The sequence below is a fragment of the Stomoxys calcitrans genome, chromosome 2 (genome assembly GCF_963082655.1).
Source record: "Stomoxys calcitrans chromosome 2, idStoCalc2.1, whole genome shotgun sequence".
Taxonomy (NCBI): domain Eukaryota; kingdom Metazoa; phylum Arthropoda; class Insecta; order Diptera; family Muscidae; genus Stomoxys; species Stomoxys calcitrans.
The window spans coordinates 187,171,126-187,192,260 of NC_081553.1; the positions used below are offsets into that span (position 1 = coordinate 187,171,126).

Consider the following 21,135-nt stretch of genomic DNA (forward strand, 5'->3'; position numbering starts at 1 on the left):
AGAGCACACAAAATTCAGCTTAAATCGCACCACCCATTAGGGTAAGGGTCCGCCCCCTTTCAGATATCAAAAAATGTAGTACCCTATTTTCACCACGGGTTCATTATGCACCATCAAGGAAAATTTAATGGAAATTGGTTCAGCCGATTTTGAGTCTATAAGAAACACACAAATAAACACAAATTGATTTGTATACCCTCCACCATAGGATGGGGGGTATACTAATTTCGACATTATGTTTGTAACTACTCGAAATATTCGTCTGAGACCCCATAAAGTATGTATATTCTTCATCGTCGTGACGTTTTATATCAATCTAGCCATGTCCGCCCGTCTGTCCGTCCGTCTGTCCGTCCGTCCGTCCGTCCGTCTGTCTGTCGAAAGCACGCTAACTTCCGAAGTAGTAAAGCTAGCCGCTTGAAATTTTGCATATATACTTTTTATTAGTGTAGGTCGGTTGGTATTGTAAATGGCCCATATCGGTCCATGTTTTGATATATCTGCCATATAAACCGATGTTGGGTCTTGACTTCTTGAGCCTCTAGAGTGCGCAGTTCTTATCCGATTGAAATGAAATTTTGCACGACATATTTTGTTATGATATCCAAAAACTGTGCCAAATATGGCCCATATCGGTCCATGTTTTGATATATCTGCCATATAAACCGATGTTGGGTCTTGACTTCTTGAGCCTCTAGAGTGCGCAATTCTTATCCGATTTGAATGAATTTTTGCACGTAGTATTATGTTATGATACCCAACAACTGTGCCAAGTATGGTTCAAATCGGTCAATAACCCGATATAGCTGTCATATAAACCGATCTTGGGTCTTGACTTCTTGAGCCCCTAGAGGACGCAATTCCTATCCGATTTGCCTGAAATTTTGCATGACGTATTTTATTCTTACTTTCAACTACTGCTCAAATAAGGTTCAAATCGGTTCATAACCTGATATAGCTGCCATATAAACCGATCTGGGATCTTGACTTCTTGAGCCTCTAGAGATCGCAATTATTATCCGATTTGCCTGAAATTATGTACGATTCTCCCATGACCATCAACATACGTGTTTATTATGGCCTGAATCGGTCTATAGCCCGATACAGCTCCCATATAAATCGATCTCTCTATTTTACTTCTTGAGCCCCCAAAGGACTCAATTCTTATTCGAATTGGCTGACATTTTACACAGGTCTCCAACATAAATATAATTGTGGTCCAAACCGGACCCTATCTTGATATCGGTCTAATAGCAGAGCCAATCTTTTCTTATACCCTTTTTTGCCTAAGAATAGATGCCGGGAAAAGAACTCGACAAATGCGATCGATGGTGGAGGGTATATAAGATTCGGCACGGCCAAACTTAGCACGCTTTTACTTGTTTTAAATGCCTTTTTTCCACTTCTCATTGTTTGCGTCTAATTTGTATCACCCCAAAATAGTTCTTCGTTTAATCAAATTATGAATGGGGAAAATTAGCCCCCTATGCTCTTCATTATTGAAAATTCATTCACAAAAATGTTCATTGAACCTTTGGTTTCTTCGAATTGCCAGGACAATAGACAAAACTCCCTCCAAAAAGTCATATCTCTCTCTCTCTCTTTTTTTTGCTTTCTTTCATTTCTTCTCTTGCAATTTTACCTAAAATGCTGCAGCTTTATATCAACAGATAACATCCGGGTGGGTGATACAAGCACAAGTACAAATTCCTGGTACCAACAATGGGGGGTCTACGAAAACATCCTGCTGATGTTTGTTGGTAAACAAAGGAGAGAGTGTGAAAGCAACACGTGTTTGGAATGCATGAGAGGAGCATTCCCCGAAAAACGTAGATTATCAGCGAGAAAAAACATTTGCCTATATTAAGGCGCATGCGTTAAAAACCATCAGCAATGATAAGACCAACAACCAACAACATAAACAAGGGAAGACAAAGCAACCAACAACCACCATTTGTCAAAATGACAGTTTAGATAAAAATGCAAAAAGGTATCGATTTTTTTTGTGACTGGCTAAAAAAAGAGAAAACAGAAGACACAGAATATCTTGTTGCTTGTTAAGAAAATACAAAAGCTGCGGAGGAAACACTAAATATATTTATTTACCAAAACTTGTTAAAACTGTAGCATAAGTGAAAGGTGTCGTGAGTTTAACTGGGGGAGCAATTATAAATGTAGCATACTTTTGGGATACACCGAAAAAATTTCCTCCAGCTGCAAGTGCCAAACCATACGAGATTAGAACGCCATATTTGTTATCATCTGCAATCAAATTTTTTTTCCGGTAATGATAAATATGAGACCATATGTGCCCTCAAATCGCATCGCCATAAGGGATTCCATAGATGAAGACATAAGTGACGATGTGGATGATGAGGTATTCATCAAGGATTCCAAAACTTCAAAGGTATAAATGGCCACTTTGGTTTAGAAAAATTGGCTTTTAATTTATGATTATTTCCAGATGAGTGAGGAGAAGGGCCTTAAACGGCCCCTTATGGCTCCGCGACGCAAAAATGGCAAATCGCATTCTTCATCGCCCATAATGAAGAAACATCGTCGCTGTTGTTGGCGTTGCTGTGAACCCTTTTGTTATGGTCTAGCTGCCTTAACTATAGTCATAGCCTTAATCAGTCTGATTGCCCTGATATTGACCATGGTGCCAGTGTCTATGCAAAAAATCAAAGGATGGCTACATCATCAAAAAGCCCCTGGCATGCCTTTGGCCCTCAACGATGGCCAGAAGTCGTATGGCGACAGTATGGGTAGTGAATTTGTTCCCTGCACCCAAATCAGTGTGCAAAAACTATGGTCACGTACATTTCCACGCATGAACAGTGAAAGTCCGGTGCGTAAGGCCGATCTCAATGGTGATGGTGTTACAGATATCATTTTTGGTTTTGGTGTCGACGATAACATACAATACGAGGGTTACCCTTTGCCCAAATGCAAAAGTCCCATACAGGGTGATGAAGTGCCCTGTGAGGGTGGGGTCATAGCAGTGAATGGTGTTAGTGGTGAACTACTGTGGCAGACATGGAGTGTGGCAAATGTTTTTTCGTTACTTTGTACTACGGATATCAATCAGGATGGTTATACGGATTGCATAGCGGCTGGAAGATTGGGGGTAAGTTGAATAAGCGACATCAGAAAACTTTAATCAGATTGCAATCACTGATATGAGAGAAGTATCCCCTGTTTTTATAACCACCACCATAGAATGGGGGTATACTAATCTAGTCATTCCATTTGTTACACATCGAAATATTGATCTAAAACGCCATAAGGTATATTCTTGATCGTCTCGACATTCTGAGTAAATTTAGCCATGTCCGTCTGTCGAAATTACGATAGTGGTCGAACGCATAAAGCTAGCCGCTTAAAATTTTGCACAGCTACTTACTATTTAGCAGCAGTTAGTGAAGCATCTAAGGAGAAATCGTCCACACCGCAAGTGTCCAGTGTCCTGAGGAAGAATGGTCCCACAGCTTTCTCACCTGCTCCTGGATGCGTACGGAAGCTCATCATGAGACAAGTTCTAATGAATCTTGTGGAGTCAGAAGACGAGGCTAACACAACAGTGGTGGAAGTTCTGAATCCTGACTATGGTCTGGTTTCTGCAGACAGATCTCCACCATTGTAAGTACGCTTCGGCGGCACTAAAAGTCCTCCAGATGGCAGGAGGATTTGACGTGGTTCTTATCCAGCAACCATGTGTGTGTGGAGTAATGGTTCGTGGACTTCTCAAGGGTACGGGGAATGGGAGACACAAAGCCTGTATTCTTGCTGATCATCGTTATGTTAGTTTCAGCCATGGAGAAAATACTGAAGTAGTGGTCCCTCGGCTAAACAGAAGAAAGGCGGATTTGGATAAATTTCGGCTCAAATTCTGCACCTCTGGCCCTTCTAGGCGAGAAAAGGAAGTGGAAACTACGGAGGATATAGACATAGTGGTCAAGCGGATCACGAAGGCCCTGAATGACTCGCTTGTGTCAGCATGCCCTAATGCCAAGCTAAGGGGCAAACAGCGACCGCCAAGGTGGACCCCAGAGCTGGTTGGTCTAAGGAAGGACTTCAGACAAACTTTTCAACAAAAGCCACAAGAGCACCACACGATTGGGACATCTAAAAGGCTGAGCTAAGAAAATATAAGGGAGAGCTTAGAAAGGCTCAGAACAAATCCTGGATAGAATTCTGCAGCTCCGTGGAGGATATATCTGAGGCCTCTAGACTTAGTAAGATTCTGTCCTCGAGACCTATTACGGTGGGGTATCTTCAGAAGTCAGAGAATGTATGGACAATGTCTACTGAGCACACACTAGACCTAGCAAAGTGGGCTACCGAAAGTGGTCTGGGTATAAATCCGTGCAAGACAGAAGTAGTTCTTTTCAGCAGGAGATAAAAGTTGCCTACAGTGGAAGCTGTCTCCTTGGGTGCAGAGAATGTTCCATTTACAGAAAACGCTGGACAGGAAATTGAACTTTAAATCCAACATTTTGGAAGGGAAGGAAAGGCAACTCATGCCCTATACACCTGCAAGAAAACCATTGGCAAAAGTTGGCGGGTTAAACCGCGTCCCATGCATTGGGTATATACTGCCGGCACTTCAAAAGTCCAACTATTGCTCAATACTTAACCGGATCCAAAGGATGGGATGTTTGTGCTTCACAGTCGGACTGAAGACAACATCATCTGATGCTCCGAGTTTAATGCTACATCTAATGCCTCTGGACATTGTATCTAGACAAATTGCAGCGACCACTGCGTTGAGGTGACAGCTGCGGACACTGTATTATCTTTGATACAATGTCCGATGTTCCAAGCAGTGTGGATTACACCCTACCTGAGCCCCTTTTTGATGAAAAAAAGTACTGTACCACTATTCCTGATAGAACCGAGTGGAACTACAATATCCCTGGTAACTGAAATTACATAGACTTCTATACGTATGATTCCAAACTAAGCGACCAGGTGGGCTTTGGGTGTACTCTAAAGATCTAGAACTGGTCATATCGAAAAGGTTACCTGACCACTGCAGTGCGTATCAAACGGAGATCCTTGCATTTAAGGAAGTGGTGGAATGGCTAAGATATAATGCCATTACGACGATTGGCATAAATATCTTCTCAGACAGCCAGGCAGCCATTAAATTCCTGGAGAACGTATTTTTGCACACAAAAACCGCCCTCGACTGTCGCAGATCTCTCAACGAGATGGCTGAACAGTTCAAAATTCACCTGTTCTGGTTGCCGGGCCACAGAGATATTCCAGGGAACTGTAAAGTGGGCGATCTTGCGAGACTACCCTACACTCTCCAGGGATACTGGAAGCTGTGGGTATGCCTTAGAGACATGAAGGCTAAGTTTTCAGGACCAGGCCCAAAGAACAACGAATTATAGATGGTCACAAAGAGGCCTAATCTAAACTTGAAGAGGCCTATCGCTTTGCTGTCATTGTCTAGAACAGACGTCTCAGTCATTGTGTCCGTCATGACAGTTCACTGTCTAATCGGAAAACATGCTGACAGACTGAAGGTTGTCAGCAACGACTTTTGCAGAAGCTGTGGGGACATCAAAGAAGAGGAGACTATAGAACACCTTCCGAATCTAGATTTGAAGAGGTCTACCGCTTTGCGGTCATTGGCTTGAAAAGACGTCTCAGTCATTGTGTCCGTCATGACAGTTCACTGTCTAATCGGAAAATATGCTAACAGACTGAAGGTTGCCAGCAACAAATTTTGAAGAAGCTGTGAGCACATCGAAGAAGAAGAGACTATAGAACATCTTCTGTGTGCGTGTCCCGCACTAGCAGTTGGAAGGAGTTCCACTTTAAGCTCTCATTTCTTTGAGAACCTATCTGATTTAGCGGATGTGAACATTCGCAAGTTATTGGGCTTTTTGAAGCAATCTGAATTGTTCAACGGTAGGAACTAGAAGGCATCTTCCTTCTTCTGTTTCTGTGGTATCACAATGGACGTAAACGTCTAAGTGAATCTGATGGCAGACTGCCACTTAAACCTAACCTAACCAGTGGTTTGCCACTATGGCGTGGATTCCGCTGTCGTTTTTACTCTCGAGTCTTCACTCGCCAAACCATTTCAATTGTTGTTGCTTTTTTTTGGACCACCTCCACGGAAATTAACATTTTGTTCACTTTAGGGTGTTTGAGTTCGCCGGTTGAAATTTTCCAGCCAAATATAACGCAATCACACGAATTATTTTGTTTTGGCTTTATAAACATTATGATGAGCTGTCAATAAAACAAAACAGATATAGCAGTGCAAACATGGCAACACTTCGTGTCAGCTAGCCTGTAGGTTGACATATTCTGTCAAATTTGAACACCTGCTAAAAACGATGTGATATACGATTACTATTCATTGATTTTGATTTTTAAAAAACTATTTTCCTTCTTCTTTTCATTTTCCAGATGATTTTTGCAATAAATGGTCGCAATGGCAATAACATTTGGGAATTTCGTGAAATTGAGGTGGAGACCAATTCCCCAATAGTCATGGATTTGTACACCATCAACATTGTGCGTGATCTAGATGGTGATGAAATACCCGAAATAGTGGCTGTACATCTGGAAGAGCGAGAAGAATCAAAAGCAGGCCATATTAAAGTGATTTCTGGCAAAACTGGCAAAGTTATACGCACCATACCCACACCCTACAAGGAAGAAGTTTTTGTTCCCATACAAATTGTCACTAAACAGGATGGCACAGAACTATTGCTTATTATAACCGGAGGACAATCTACTCCCGGAGGTGTTTATACCATACGCTTGCTGTCGTTAATGAAGTTTACCAGTGAAAAGGATTTTACACCTCTGTATCAACATAAACGTTCGGGTTTGATGGTTCCTTCGGTTTTGACTGATATAACAGGAGACAAGATTGCAGACATTGTGGTCTCTGCATTCAATTCTACAGTTATGGCTTTTGATGGTCGCAACTTTTCCATGTTATGGAATTATACGTTCCCCTCGAGTGAGAGTGTGAGCGCCATTGTTCCGGGTCACTTTAATCATGATGATGTCACCGATTTTATGGTCAAATATAATACGGGTCCTGGATTCCCAGTGTATTACTATTCGCAAACCACCATCTTGGATGGCAAGACAGGCAAGCCTTTGCTCAATGCCATGATGACCGATTCGGGTGGTTCGAATAGTTTATTGGGTGGAGTGTCTATATCGCAGACATTTGGAGGAGATTTCTTTTTACACTGGCAAATGCAGTGTCGGGATAAGGCGGATGCAAAGGATGCCTATGAATTTATACCAGGTAAGTGGGGAAGGGGGGTGTTAAGAATTATGGAAAGGTTCGGGAAAGAAAGCCTTGCGGGTAAAATTTTTTTTTAAGGTTTATATCTTAAAATGAAAACAAGTAAAAAGGCGTTTAGTTCGCCCGGGCCGAACTTTGGATACCCACCACCTCGGGTATATATGTTAACCACCTTTCATCAAAATTCGGTGAAAATTTCATACTTTATGTCCCAAAGCAGTTATATCAAAATATGTTCCGATTTGGACCAAATACTAATAAATACAGTAGCTATTTCTAAAAATACACCGATCTGAACCATATATGACACGGATGTCGAAAAGCCTAACATAAGTCCCTGTGTCAGTGAAATCGGATTATAAATGCGCCTTTTATGGGGCCAAGACTTTAAATCGAGATATCGGTCTACATGGCAGCTATATCCAAATCTGAACCGATTTGGGCCAAGTTGCAGAAAAATGTCGAAGAGCCTAACACAAAGCACTGTCCCAAATTTCGGCGAAATCGGACAATAAATGCGCCTTTTATGGGCCCAAAACCTTAAATTGAGAGATCGGTCTATATGACAGCTTTATACAAATCTGGACCGATCTGGGCCAAATTGAAGAAGAATGTCGAAGATCCTAACACAACTCACTGTCTCAAATGTCAACGACATCGGAAATAAATGCGCCCTTTATGCACCAAAACCAAAAACCGAGAAACCGGTCTATCTGGCAGCTATATCCATATATATCTGGACCGATCTGTGCGATATTTCTGAAGTATGTCAAGGGGCTTAACCTTACTCACTCTCCCAAATTTCGGCGAAATCGGACAGTAAATGCGCCTTTTATGGGCCCAAAATCTTAAATCGAGAAATCGGTCTATATGGCAGCTATATCCAAATCTGAACTGATCAAGGCTAAATTGAAGAAAGATGTCGAAGGGCCTAAGAAAACTCACTACCTCAAATTTCAGCAAGATTGGATAATATTTGTGACTTTTATGGGCCTAAGACCCTAAATCGGAGGATCGGTCTATATGACAGCTATATCCAAATCTAGACTGATCTGAGCCAAATTGACAGAGAAAGTCGAAGGGCCTAACTCAACTCACTGTCCCAAATTTCAGCAAAATCGGATAATAAATGTGGCTTTTATGGGCATAATACCCTACATCGGAGGATCGGCCTATATGGCAGCTATATCCAAATCCAGACAGATCTGGGCCAAATTGACAGAGAAAGTCGAAAGTCGTCTGAGACTTCATAAAGTATATATATTTTTGCTCATCGCGACATTTTATGTCGATCTAGCCTTGTCCGTCCGTCCGTCTGTCTGTCGAAAGCACGCTAACTTCCGAGGGAGTAAAGCTAGCCGCTTGAAATTTTGCACAAATACTTCCTGTTAGTGTAGGTCACTTGGTATTGTAAATGGGCCATATCGGTCCATGTTTTGATATAGCTGCCATATAAACCGATGTTGGGTCTTGACTTCTTGAGCTCCTAGAGGGCGCAATTCCTATCCGATATAGCTGAAATTTTGCATGACGTATTTTATTCTTACTTCCAACAACTGTGTGAAATAAGGTTCAAATCGGTCCATGTTTTGATATAGCTGCCATATAAACCGATCTTAGGGCTTGACTTCTTAAGCCTCTAGAGGGCGCAATTCTTATCCGATTGGAATGAAATTTTGCACGACGTGTTTTGTTATGAGATCCAATCATTGTGTTAAGTATGGTTCACATCGGTCCATAACCTGATATAGCTGCCATATAAACCGATCTTGGGTCTTGACTTCTTGAGCCTCTAGAGTGCGTAATCCTTATCCGATTGGAATCAAATTTTGCACGTGGTATTGTATTTTGTTATGATATCCAAAATCTGTGCCGAGTATAGTTCAAATCGGTTCATAACCTGATATAGCTGTCATATAAACAGATCTGGGGACTTGACTTCTTGAGCTCCTAGAGGGCGCAATTCTTATCCGATTGGAATGAAATTTTTTACGACGTATTTCATTCTTACTTCCAATAACTGTGTCAAATAAGGTTCAAATCGGTTCATAACCTAATATAGCTGCCATATAAACCGATCTGGGATTTTGACTTCTTGAGCCTCTAGAGGTCGCAATTATTATCCGATTTGCCTGAATTTTTGTACGACGGATCCTCTCATGACCATCAACATACGTGGTCTGAATCGGTCTATAGTCTAATACAGCTCTCATATAAATCGATCTCTCTATTTTACTTCTTGAGCCCCCAAAGGGCTCAGTTCTTATTCGAATTGGCTGACATTTTACATAGGTCTCCAACATATTGTGTATTTTAATTGTGGTCCTAACCGGACCATATCTTCATATCGTTCTAATAGCAGAGCAAATCTTTTCTTATATCCTTTTTTGCCTAAGAAGAGATGCCGGGAAAAGAACTCGTCAAATGCGCTCCATGGTAGAGGGTATATAAGATTCGGTCCGGCCGAACTTAACACGCTTTTACTTGTTTTTAATTCAATTGCAGCTTTTTATTGCTATTAAGTGATTTACTTTTCATTATCATTTCCTTGCAGATAGCGATATCATACTACAAGCTCGAGCTGATACATGTCGCCTACGATACAATACATCGAGTGTGGTAAAGTTATATGCCATTGCTCGCCACATTGAGCCACCAGGAGCAGTACTTTTTAGCACAGGTAGTTTAAATCATCACTTCAAAAAATAAACTCTCAATAAAATTCGCTTTCCTTTCTCTCCCTCTGAACCTTTAGATGATCTCGAAGTGCACCTTAATCGTACTTTACCCTCAAGTGTATCGTCCGCCCCTCACAAGGCACCCAAGTCACCATTGAAACATCCAAAATTGCTAAAGAAACTGTTGGCCAACAAAGAATTGTTGGAAAAAGTAGTGGCCGCTGAAAAGTTGGAAAATTTGGAAAAGTCCAAGAATCAATTTCGTGAAGAAACTGCTCGCAATCGTTTGCTGCCACCGGAATTGATGCAAGAAGCTCTGGAAAAGAATGAAGTACCCGAGGATGCTTATGAGGCATTGAAACAATTGAATTCACCATACTATGGTGGATTTGTGGGAAATTCACCATTAAGAGAGTTGGTAAGTAGGGACATAGCAAAAGGAATCTTCTTTAAAAATTCTGGATACTTTATTTGTGCTTGCAGCAAAAAGACTACGATATCGAACAACCCCAAAGGGTGCCAGAAGATTACGAGAACACCTATCAGGATCCAGAATTACCGCAATTGGTACCACCGAACGATCATCCCATACGATTACGCACAAAGTATCCCGGTAATCGGGATATACGTAGCGATGTTCCTACTTTCGATGATGGCGACTCCAATTTAACATCCAGTCTTCCAACGGGAGGTGTTCCACGCAATAAACTCGATAAGGATGAACCCCTAAGTTTGTGGGATCTGGAAAGAGAGAAAGAAGAAAGGGATGCCATGAAAAAGCAACAAGAGGCCTATGATGCTGCAGCGAGAACCAATCAAATAGTTGAGGATGAAGAACAACAATTGCAAATCAATAATCAAATACCCTTGGAAGAGGAACAGCAACAGCAACAATTCGAGGATATCAATGTTGAGGAGAAACGAAAGAAGAAGCGCAAGAAAAGAGAAGATACGGCCAATGATTCCTCAAATGCTAATGACAAATTGGAAAATGATGAGTGGTTTTTGGCTTCGATTTCCTCGACGGGTGTCCTTATGAAATCGTTGAATAATACACGCTCTTCAATAGATTTTGCTTTTGTCTTGAATATACGCGAATCGGAAGCATTTCCTCCACTGTTTTTACCACAGGATTTGAATTGTATTGAGGAGAAGATAAGTGCATATAAAAGTGAGTAAATTTGGAAGTTGTATTTGCTTAAAAACTTTTGAAAAGGATATAATATTCACTCCTTTGAAATTCCCTACTTTCCAGGCTACACCATGGATAATCAGAGAGCATTGCGTCGCCAGTTCATGAAACAATGCCTTAACGATCGCCTGGTAAACATTAATCCCGAATTGCCAAAGTATGAATCACAACTGATTATCACGCGTCTAAGCATAACCTGCACCTGTCGCTCCCTGCAACCAGGTGAGGTTTGCTCCGAATTGGATGATATACAAACTCAAAGATGGACTGAATTTATGGGCAATGATGGCAATGGATTCTATCGCAACTAACGAGGATTAACCCCCCTCTTGTGTTGGTTTGTTTTTTCTGAACGAAAGGTTGCAAAAATGTTAATTACCAAGTATAAAAGAAGGTTTGTATTAAAGCTTGCTTTGTATAAAGGCTGAGTGATGATGATGATGATGACGATGTTGAATGTAATCCCGCTTTGTGGCTATCTATCGACTACAACAAAAACAAATGGGCTCAAAAACTCTCATGTGCACAAGATTTGAAGATTTTCTTCTTGTTTGGTTCCAATCTTTCTAGAAAACGAAACATAAACGATAAGCACAATATTTTTTATATAATTTTTTATACTTGTACTTCTTTGGATTAGGCTCGAACAACTCTTCTTCAATATTAAACATATGTATTATGTACGTACTATGTATCTACTTTTGTATAAGTTTTGTTGTAAAGGGTAATTATAAAGAATTTGAAAGATAATATATATATATACAAAACTTTTTTTGTGAAATATAGATTTAACTTCCCCTCCCGAATGTGTAAGCACTGTAAAATTAAAAGATTGCAAAGAATTTATCTAGAAAACCCCCAGAGAAGTAAAAATAATAAATTCAAAATTTTATTAAATCCAAACAAACTAACAAAGGAACTTCTGCTTCTAAGAACCGAACAAGGATGATCGAGAGAACGGTTTGTATGGGAGCTATATCAGATTATAGACCGATTGACACGATTATTGGAAGTCGTAACAGAACACCGCTTGCAAAATTCTAGCCAAAACGGATGGAAATTGCGGCTTCTAGGGGCTCAGGAATCAAATCGGGAGATCGGTTTATATGGGAGCTATATCAGGTTATCGACCGATTTCAACCGTACTTAGCAAAGTAGTTGGAAGTCATAACAGAACACCATATACAAAATTTCAGCTAAATCGGACAAACATTGCGGCTTGTAAGGGCTCAAGAAGTCAAATCGGGAGATCGGTTTATATGGGAGCTATATCATATTATAGACTGATTCGGACCGTACTTAGCACGGTAATTAGAAGTCATAACAGAAAACGGTATGCGAAATTTCAGCTAAATCGGTTGAAAATTGCGGCTTCCAGGGACTCAAGAAGTCAAATTTGGAGATCGGTTTATATGGGAGCTATATCAGGTTATAGACCGATTCGGACCGTAATTGGCACAGTCATTGGAAGTCATAACTGTACACCGCGTGCAAAATTGTAGCTAAATCGGATGAGAATTGCGGCTTCCAGGGACTCCAGAAGTCAAATCGGGAGATCGGTTTATATGAGAACCATATCATATTATAAACCGATTCAGACCGTACTTGGCACAGTTGGTTGCAGTTGCAACAGAGTACTACATGCTCAATTTCAGCCAAATCGGACAAAAATTGCGTCTTTCAGGGGCTCAGGAATCAAATCTGGAGATCGGTTTATGTGGGAGCTATATCATATTACGGACCGATTTGGACCGTACTTAGCACAGACGTTGGAAGTCATAACAGAACACAACATGCAAAATTTCAGCCAAATCGGACAAACATTGCGGCTTGTAAGGGCTCAAAAATCAAATCGAGAGATCGGTTTATAAGGGTACTATATCAGGCTCTCGACCGATTTCAACCGTACGTGGCACAGATGTTGGAATTCATAATAAAATACCACATGCAAAATTTTAGCCAAATCGGACAAAAATTGTGGCTTGTAAGGGCTCAAGAAGTCGAATCGGGAGATCGGTTTATATGGGAGCTACATCAGGCTATAGTCCAATTCAAACCGTACACGGTACAATTGTTTGAAGTTATTACAGACCACCACATGCAAAATTTCAACCAAATCGGATAAAAATTGCGGCTTCCAGGCACTCAAGAAGTTAAATCGGGAGATCGGTATATATGGGAGCTATATCAGGTTATCGACCGATTTCAACCGTACTTACCACGGTGAGTGGAAGTCGTAACAGAACACTACATGCCAAATTTCAGCCAAATCGGACCAAAATTGCGTCTTCTATTCTCTTCTACTTCTATTCAACTGTAAAATTTTCTTTGTGTTTCATTTATTCCCACTAGATGCATACTTTGTTTGCCGAGTGTAATCATTCAGTGTGTTTCGCAATGATTGGCGTAATAAGAAGAAGCATTTGTATTTTGACATTTGCCAGCATTTCTTAGTCTGTCAATTGCCGGAGTTTGATTTGTGGCGAGTGGGATCAAAAAAGAAAAATTTTGCGAAATCTCCGCAATTTTTATTATGATTTGCGTGTAAATAATAAAAAAAACCGTTCATTAGTCAAAGAAAATAAGGAAGCAGCATGGGTATTTTGGATAAAATTGCTGAAATAGAAAGGGAAATTGCAAGAACCCAGAAAAATAAAGGTACGCATGGATGGCTGACTGTGGTAGCTTAAAGCAAAAAAAAACAAGGTTATAATTGGCAGCTAAAACTTTTCATATTTTTTTCCCCCTTCCCTGCCTACAGCCACCGAATACCATTTGGGATTGCTGAAAGCCAAGCTAGCCAAATATCGTTCCCAGTTGTTGGAGCCAGCAAAGAAGGGAGAGAAAGGCGAAGGCTTTGATGTCTTAAAAAGTGGAGATGCCAGAGTGGCTCTGATTGGTTTTCCCTCAGTGGGTAAATCAACTCTGCTGTCAACATTAACAAAGACGGAATCCGAGGCGGCCAACTATGAGTTCACAACATTGACTTGTATTCCTGGTGTCATTGAGTACAAGGGAGCCAATATACAATTGCTGGATTTGCCTGGTATTATTGAGGGTGCTGCTCAGGTAAGTGCAAGAGAAAGTGTTTATGTTGTTGTTGTTGCTATAAAACTCATTACACTTCCAGGGCAAAGGTAGAGGTCGTCAGGTTATCGCTGTCGCTCGTACCGCTGATTTGGTTGTCATGATGTTGGATGCCACCAAACCCAATGTACATCGTGATCTGCTGGAACGAGAATTGGAATCCGTGGGCATACGTTTGAATAAACGCAAACCCAATATCTATTTCAAGCAAAAGAAGGGTGGTGGCCTAAGTTTCAATTCCACCTGCAGTCTGACGCGTTGCAGTGAGAAAATGGTCCAAATGATATTGCACTCATTTAAAATCTTCAATGCTGAAGTTTTATTCCGTGAAGACTGTACCGAGGACGAGTTTATCGATGTGGTCACAGCGAATCGTGTCTATTTGCCATGTCTATATGTCTACAATAAGATCGATCAAATCTCCATTGAGGAAGTTGATCGATTGGCCAGGCAACCGCATTCGATTGTGGTTAGTTGTAATATGAAATTAAATTTAGATTATTTATTGGAAGCCTTATGGGATGCCCTACAACTGATTCGGGTGTATACAAAGAAGCCAGGAGCGCCTCCAGATTTCGATGATGGATTGATTTTAAGAAGGGTAAGTTATAGTAAGTAAGGGTAAGTTGGAGACCACCATAGCACAGAGGTTAGCATGTCTGCGTATGACGCTGAACGCTTGGTTTGAATCCTGGCAAGAACATTAAAAAAAAATTTTCAGCGGTGTTATCCCCTCCTTATGATGTCGACATTTGTAAGGTACTTTGCTGTATAAAAACTTCTCCCAAAGAGTTGTGGCTCTGCGGCATGTCTTTCGGACTCGGCTATAAAAAGGAAGTCCCTTACCATTGAGCTTAAATTGATTCGGACAGTACTCTCTGATATGTGAGAAGTTTGCTCCTGTTCCTTAATGGAATTTTCATGGTCAAAATTTGCAAGCTCCAGGTGTACTTAACTAGCCCTTTAATCACTCCAGCCTGAACATAATTTGTTTTATTTATTTTTATTAGATCTAAATCTGCCAAATAATTCCATAATCTTTGAACGATGAACGTATACTACACATAAAAAGAGAAATAGATTTGGCATAGGTATACATAGGGGATCTCTATGATATTAAACTTTAAAGGTCTTGTTGTCGTTGTAACAGTGCGTTGCACACTGAGGCGCCATCCCTTGCTGATGAGTAGAGCCAGTCTGGTATGTACAACTGACTGCCGTGGGATTGAAGGATCTTAGTCTATGTTGTTGCCACATGTCTTAATGTGGAGGTGGCGATCTTCGTCTAGCTCCTATAGGTGAGCAAGCTCGTTCCGGTCCAAAGAACAAATCGCCGTGGGAACATGATGACCATTGAATATTTAAAGGCGCCAATAACTCGCCTTGTCATATCGAGCATTATAGGCACTCAGTATTTATGCCAAATCAGGGCCGCCCGACACTTCACTGAGACTGTCTGCTCGATATGGCCGATTGTCGGTGACTGCAGTTGCATCTACTCCGTATAGAGCATTCCTCAACCCAACCTACACGTGCCTGATAACTCGCATCTAAGCTTCTCGTTGTGTTGTTGCAGCCACATTTTCATGTGGAGGTGGCGATCCTCGTCAAACTCCTGTAGGTGAGCAAGCTCATTCCGGTCTATACGACCGATCGCCGCTGGAACATGGTAGCCATTGGTTATTTAAAGGCGCCAATAGCTCGCCCTGTCATATCGGCCTCTCACTGAGACTTTCCTCTCGATTCCTTTGATTGTCCGCGACGCGATTGTCGACGCGCTTGGTAGCTCAAAGCCAAGCTTATCGTGACAACAATTAACACAACACAGTTTGAACCTCAATGTTCCCGCCTGTGTGGTGCTCACAGCTATCCCGTGTCGGGAGCCTCTCGTGAAACAATGACACAGACATTCGAAACACATGCCTTAGGAATATCAACGCCTGCATACAGTTGACAAACATAAGCTAAGATACCGGCACGGGATAACTATGAGCACCACACAGGCTGAGCTCCGATATGTGTGGTGCTCACAGTTATCCCGTGCCGGTATCTTTGTTTATGTTTGTCAACTGTATGCAGGCGTTGATACTCCTAAGGGATGTGTTTCGAATGTCTGTGTCATTGCGTTTTGCTCAGTTCTGCCATCCAAAAGCCGCTGTATCAATTCCTATTCTATAACCCTAAGTTGGTTTAAATCTGCTTTCGTATCTTCATCACCTAAATTGCGGAGTGAGTAAGTAGGCAAAATCTTCCAGACTTAAAGACCCTTTTTTGACACGCACAACTTACGAAAAAGTTCTAACGCTTGGACACTTCTTTTGATTTCCCACATATAAACCATTCTCTTAACTTATTTTTATCGATTTCTTACCCCTTTTTATTTTCTTTCTTTTTTTTAGGGCGTCTCCGTGGAGTACGTTTGCCATGCCATCCATCGTACTTTGGCTGCCCAATTTAAATATGCCTTAGTTTGGGGTACTTCCACCAAGTATTCACCACAACGCGTTGGCATTGGCCACATAATGGCTGATGAAGATGTCATACAAATTGTTAAGAAATGATAAAACACGTTTAACGTCGTATTATCACAACAAAAAACAAAAACTTTTTGTTCTTTGTAATCGATACAACTTTTTTGTTTTTGGATATTTCTACGTTTACATTTAAATTTATTTAATGGCCTTCGATGATTTTTAGTTGATACATATATCAGATATTTATTGTAAACAAAATATAATGGTGAAGCGCTTCGATTTTTTATACCGAATTCATAAAACAAAGAAACCGTTAAAACATTGGCGTTAATAGTTACATTCAACTAACTAGAGACATATAAACAAATCACTTAAAACCCAAGAAACTGCTGCTATAATAATAAAGAAGAAGAAATCATGTTAATATATCCTCCGAGTGAAAGTGGTAATTGTTTGCAAATTATTTTTAAAGAATTAATTTTTTTTATTATATTGTGTATTGTTACCTTTTTTATACCTACCACCATAAGATGTAGTATTCGAAGTATTCGTCTTAGACCCCATAAACTATATATTCTTGATTGTCTCGTCGTTCTGAATCGATCTAGCCATGTCCGTCCGTCTGTCGAAATCACGATAGAGGTCGAACGCGTAAATTTAGCAGCTTGAAATTTTGCACAGATACTTAATATCGAAGTAGATCGTTGGGGATTGCAAATGGGCCATATCGGTTCAGAGTTAGATATAACTCCAATATAATCCAATCTCCAGATTCGGCTTCTTGAGTCCCTGGTAGCCGCAATTTTGTCAAATTTGGATGAAATTTTGGATGTAGTGCTCCGTAATGACTTTTAACAACTGTGACAACTACGATCCAAATGGGTCTATAACCTGATATAGGTCCCATATAAACCGATCTCCCCATTTGACTTCTTGAGCCCCTGAAAACCGCAATTTTTGCACGATTTGGCTGAAATTTTGCATGTAGAGTTCTGTTATGACTTTTAACAACTGTCAAAGTACGGTTAACATTAATCTATAACCTGATATACCTCCTATATGAACCGATCTCCCGATATGACTTCTTGGGTCCTTTCAAGCCGCAAATTTTGCCGATTTGGTTGAAATTTGCACTTGGTGTTCTTTTATGAAATCCAACAACTGTGCCTAGTACGGTCCAAATCTTTCTATAACCTGATAGAGCTCCCATATAAACCGATCTCCCGATTTGACTTCTTGAACTCCTGGAAGCCACAATTTTTGTCCGATTTGGCTGAAATTTGGCACATAGTGTTCTGTTATTACTTCCAATAACTGTGTCAAGTACGGTGTAAATCGGTCCATAACCTGATATAGCTCCCACATAAATCGATCCCCCCATTTGACTTCTTGAGCCCCTGGAAGCGGCAATTCATATCCGATTTGGCTGAAATTTTGCACATAGTGTTCTTTTATTACTTCCAATAACTGTGCCAAGTACGGTTCAATTCGGTCTATAACCTGATATAGCTCCCATATTAACCGATCTCCCGATTTGACTTCTTGAGCTCTTACAAGCCGTAATTTTTGTCCGATTTGGCTGAAAATTTGCACATTGTGTTCTGTTATTATTTCCAATAATTGTGTCAAGTACGGTTCGATTCGGTCTATAGCCTGATATAGCTCCCACATAAACCGATCTCCCCATTTGACTTCTAAAGCTCTTACAAGCCATAATTTTTGTCCGATTTGGCTGAAATTTTGCATATAGTGTTCTGTTATGACTTCCAATAACTGTGTCAAGTACGGTGTAAATCGGTTTATAGCCTGATATAGCTCCCACATAAACCGATCTCCCCATTTGACTTCTAGAGCTCTTACAAGCCGTAATTTTTGTCCGATTTGGCTGAAATTTTGCATATAGTGTTCTGTTATGACTTTCAATAGCTGTGTCAAGTACGGTGTAAATCGGTCCATAACCTGATATAGCTCCCAAACAAACCGATCTCACCATTTGACTTCTTGAGCTCTTACAAGCCGCAATTTTTGTCCGATTTGTTAAAATTTTGCATATAATGTTCTGTTATGACTTTCAACAACTGTGCCAAGTACAGTCTAAATCGGTCTATAACCCTATATAGCTCCCTTGTCTCTCGATCACCCTTGTTCTGTTCCTAGAAGCTATAATTTTTGCTGGGTTGGTATGTAGGCCCGACCGAATTTAGCACGTTTTTACTTGTTTAAAATTTCGTGGATGGTTCGACTTGAAGTCATGTAAAACTATCAAAAAGAGATGTTGGTGTTTTTGTACCCATTGGAGGGGGTTATACTAATTTCGTCATTCTGTTCATAACTTCTCGAAATATTCTTCTAAGACCCCATAAAATATATATGTTCTTGATCGTCAAGACACTTTAAGTCGACTTAGTCCGTCCGTCCGTCTGTCTGTCGAAAGCACGCTAACTTTCGAAGGTGTAAAGCTAGCCGCTTGAAATTTTGTACAAATACTTCTTATTAGTGTAGGTCGGTTGAGCTTGTAAATGGGCCATATCGGTCTATGTTTTGATATAGCTGCCATATAAACCGAAGTTGGATCTTGACTTCTTGAACCTCTTGAGGGCGCAATTCTTATCCGATTAGAATGAAATTTTGCATGTTTTTTGTTTTGTTAAGACTTCCGACAACTGTGCTAAATATGGTTCAAATCGGTCCATAACCTGATATTGCTGCCATATAAACCGATCTGGGATCTTGACTTCTTGAGCCTCTGAAGGGCTCAATTCCTATCCGATTTGGCTAAAATTAAGCAAAACGTGTTTTGTTATGACTTCCGACAACTGTGCCAAATATGGTTCAAATCTATCCCTAAACTGATTTAGTACCTACCATAAAAACCGATCTGGGATCTTGACTTCTTGAGCATCTAGAAGGCGCAATTATCATCTGATTTGGCAGAAATTTTGCATAACGTGTTTTGTTATGACTTCGAACAACTGTGCTGAGTATGGTTCAAATCGGTTCATAATCTGATATAGCTACCATATCAACCGATTTGGGATCTTGACTTCTTGAGCCTCTAGAGGGCGCAATAATTATCCGATTTGTCTAAAATTTTGTACAACGGCTTCTCCTATGACCTTCAACATACGTGTCAAGTAAGGTCTGAATCGGTTTATAGCCTGATACAGCTCCCCTATAAACCGATCTCCCTATTTTACTTCTTGAGCCCCTACAAGGCGCAATTCGACTTGGCTGACACTTTACACAATGACTTCTACTATGGTCTCCAATATTCAATTCAATTATGGTTCGAATCGGATCATAACTTGATATAGCTCCACTAGCATAGCAATTCTTTTCTTTTCTCCTTTGTTTGCCTTAAAAGAGTGACCGGGAAAAGAACTCGACAAATGCGATCCATGGTAGAGGGTATATCAGATTCGGCCCAGCCGAACTTACCACTCTTTTGCTTTATTTTAAATAAGTAGTTTTTCAATTATTTTTAAATATTTTTGTTTTGGAATATTTAAAAATATTGTGTTGCCCAAAAATTAATTGCGGATTTTTCATATAGTCGGCGTTGACAAATTTTTTCACAGCTTGTGGCTCTGTAATTGCATTCTTTCTTCTGTCAGTTATCAGCTGCTACTTTTAGCTTGCTTTAGAAAAAAGTCTAAATAAAGTATATTTGATTAAAGTTCATTCTAAGTTTTATTAAAAATGCATTTACTTTCTTTTAAAAAATCCGCAATTACTTTTTGGGCAACCCAATATTTTTTTGAATTTTTAAAAGTATTTTTTTGAATATTAAAAAATATTTTTTTAATGTTTAAAAATATTTTTTTTTTTAGAATGTTTTAAATTTTTATTTTTACATTTCTTAAATTTGTTAAGATTTTAAAATTTTAATTTGTTAAAAAAAATCTTATTTTTTATTTTAAATTTGTTTTAAATTTGTATTTTTAATTTTCCTGTTTTTTTAAATTTGGTTAAAATTTTTTCTTTCATTTATTTTTTTAATGCTTAAATATTTTTTTTTTAATATTTAAAAATATTTTCTTAATTTTTTTTTTAATTTTTCCCGTTATTTTTTTTAATTCTTTTAAAAATATTTAAAATTTATTTTATATTTTTATTTTTTTCCTTAATATTTTTGTCAATTTTCCAAATTTTAAAATTTGTATTAAATTTTTAATTTTATATATTTTAAAATTTTATAAAATTTGTATTTTCTATTTTTATATACATTAAAATTGTTTTAAATTATTATTTTTGTTTTTGAATATTTAAATATTTCCTTAAATGTTTAGGGACATGTTGTTTAATTTATGCAAAAATGTTTTTTTTTGAATTTTTTCCTTAATATTTTTTTTTTATTTTTTTTTTATATATTTTTAATTTGTTTTATATTTTTATTTATTTTAAAATTTTTTATCC

At 39.4% G+C, this 21,135-nt stretch overlaps 2 protein-coding genes across 2 annotated transcripts; both read left to right on the forward strand.

The window, feature by feature from the left end:
• Positions 1–1,957: 1,957 nt before the first annotated feature.
• LOC106083994 (uncharacterized) lies at positions 1,958–12,065 on the forward strand. Its single transcript, XM_013247355.2, has 7 exons — positions 1,958–2,407; positions 2,465–3,127; positions 6,430–7,288; positions 9,843–9,968; positions 10,044–10,384; positions 10,450–11,137; positions 11,222–12,065. Exons 1-7 carry the CDS (start codon positions 2,288–2,290, stop codon positions 11,467–11,469), a joined length of 3,045 nt encoding a protein of 1,014 aa, XP_013102809.1. The 5' UTR covers positions 1,958–2,287; the 3' UTR covers positions 11,470–12,065.
• A 1,540-nt stretch (positions 12,066–13,605) lies between these two features.
• On the forward strand, positions 13,606–17,147 carry LOC106083993 (developmentally-regulated GTP-binding protein 2). The gene is made up of 4 exons (XM_013247354.2): positions 13,606–13,816; positions 13,920–14,227; positions 14,289–14,846; positions 16,645–17,147. Exons 1-4 carry the CDS (start codon positions 13,753–13,755, stop codon positions 16,804–16,806), a joined length of 1,092 nt encoding a protein of 363 aa, XP_013102808.1. The 5' UTR covers positions 13,606–13,752; the 3' UTR covers positions 16,807–17,147.
• The last annotated feature ends 3,988 nt before the right edge of the window (positions 17,148–21,135 follow it).

Excerpts from the sequence above, each read along its gene's own strand:
- LOC106083994 (XM_013247355.2), top strand. The coding sequence starts at position 2,288 with ATGATAAATATGAGACCATATGTGCCCTCAAATCGCATCGCCATAAGG. Across the intron at positions 2,408-2,464 it reads AGGATTCCAAAACTTCAAAG|ATGAGTGAGGAGAAGGGCCT; the intron begins GTATAAATGGCC and ends GATTATTTCCAG. Across the intron at positions 9,969-10,043 it reads AGCAGTACTTTTTAGCACAG|ATGATCTCGAAGTGCACCTT; the intron begins GTAGTTTAAATC and ends CTGAACCTTTAG.
- LOC106083993 (XM_013247354.2), top strand. The coding sequence starts at position 13,753 with ATGGGTATTTTGGATAAAATTGCTGAAATAGAAAGGGAAATTGCAAGA. Across the intron at positions 14,228-14,288 it reads TTATTGAGGGTGCTGCTCAG|GGCAAAGGTAGAGGTCGTCA; the intron begins GTAAGTGCAAGA and ends TTACACTTCCAG. Across the intron at positions 14,847-16,644 it reads ATGGATTGATTTTAAGAAGG|GGCGTCTCCGTGGAGTACGT; the intron begins GTAAGTTATAGT and ends TCTTTTTTTTAG.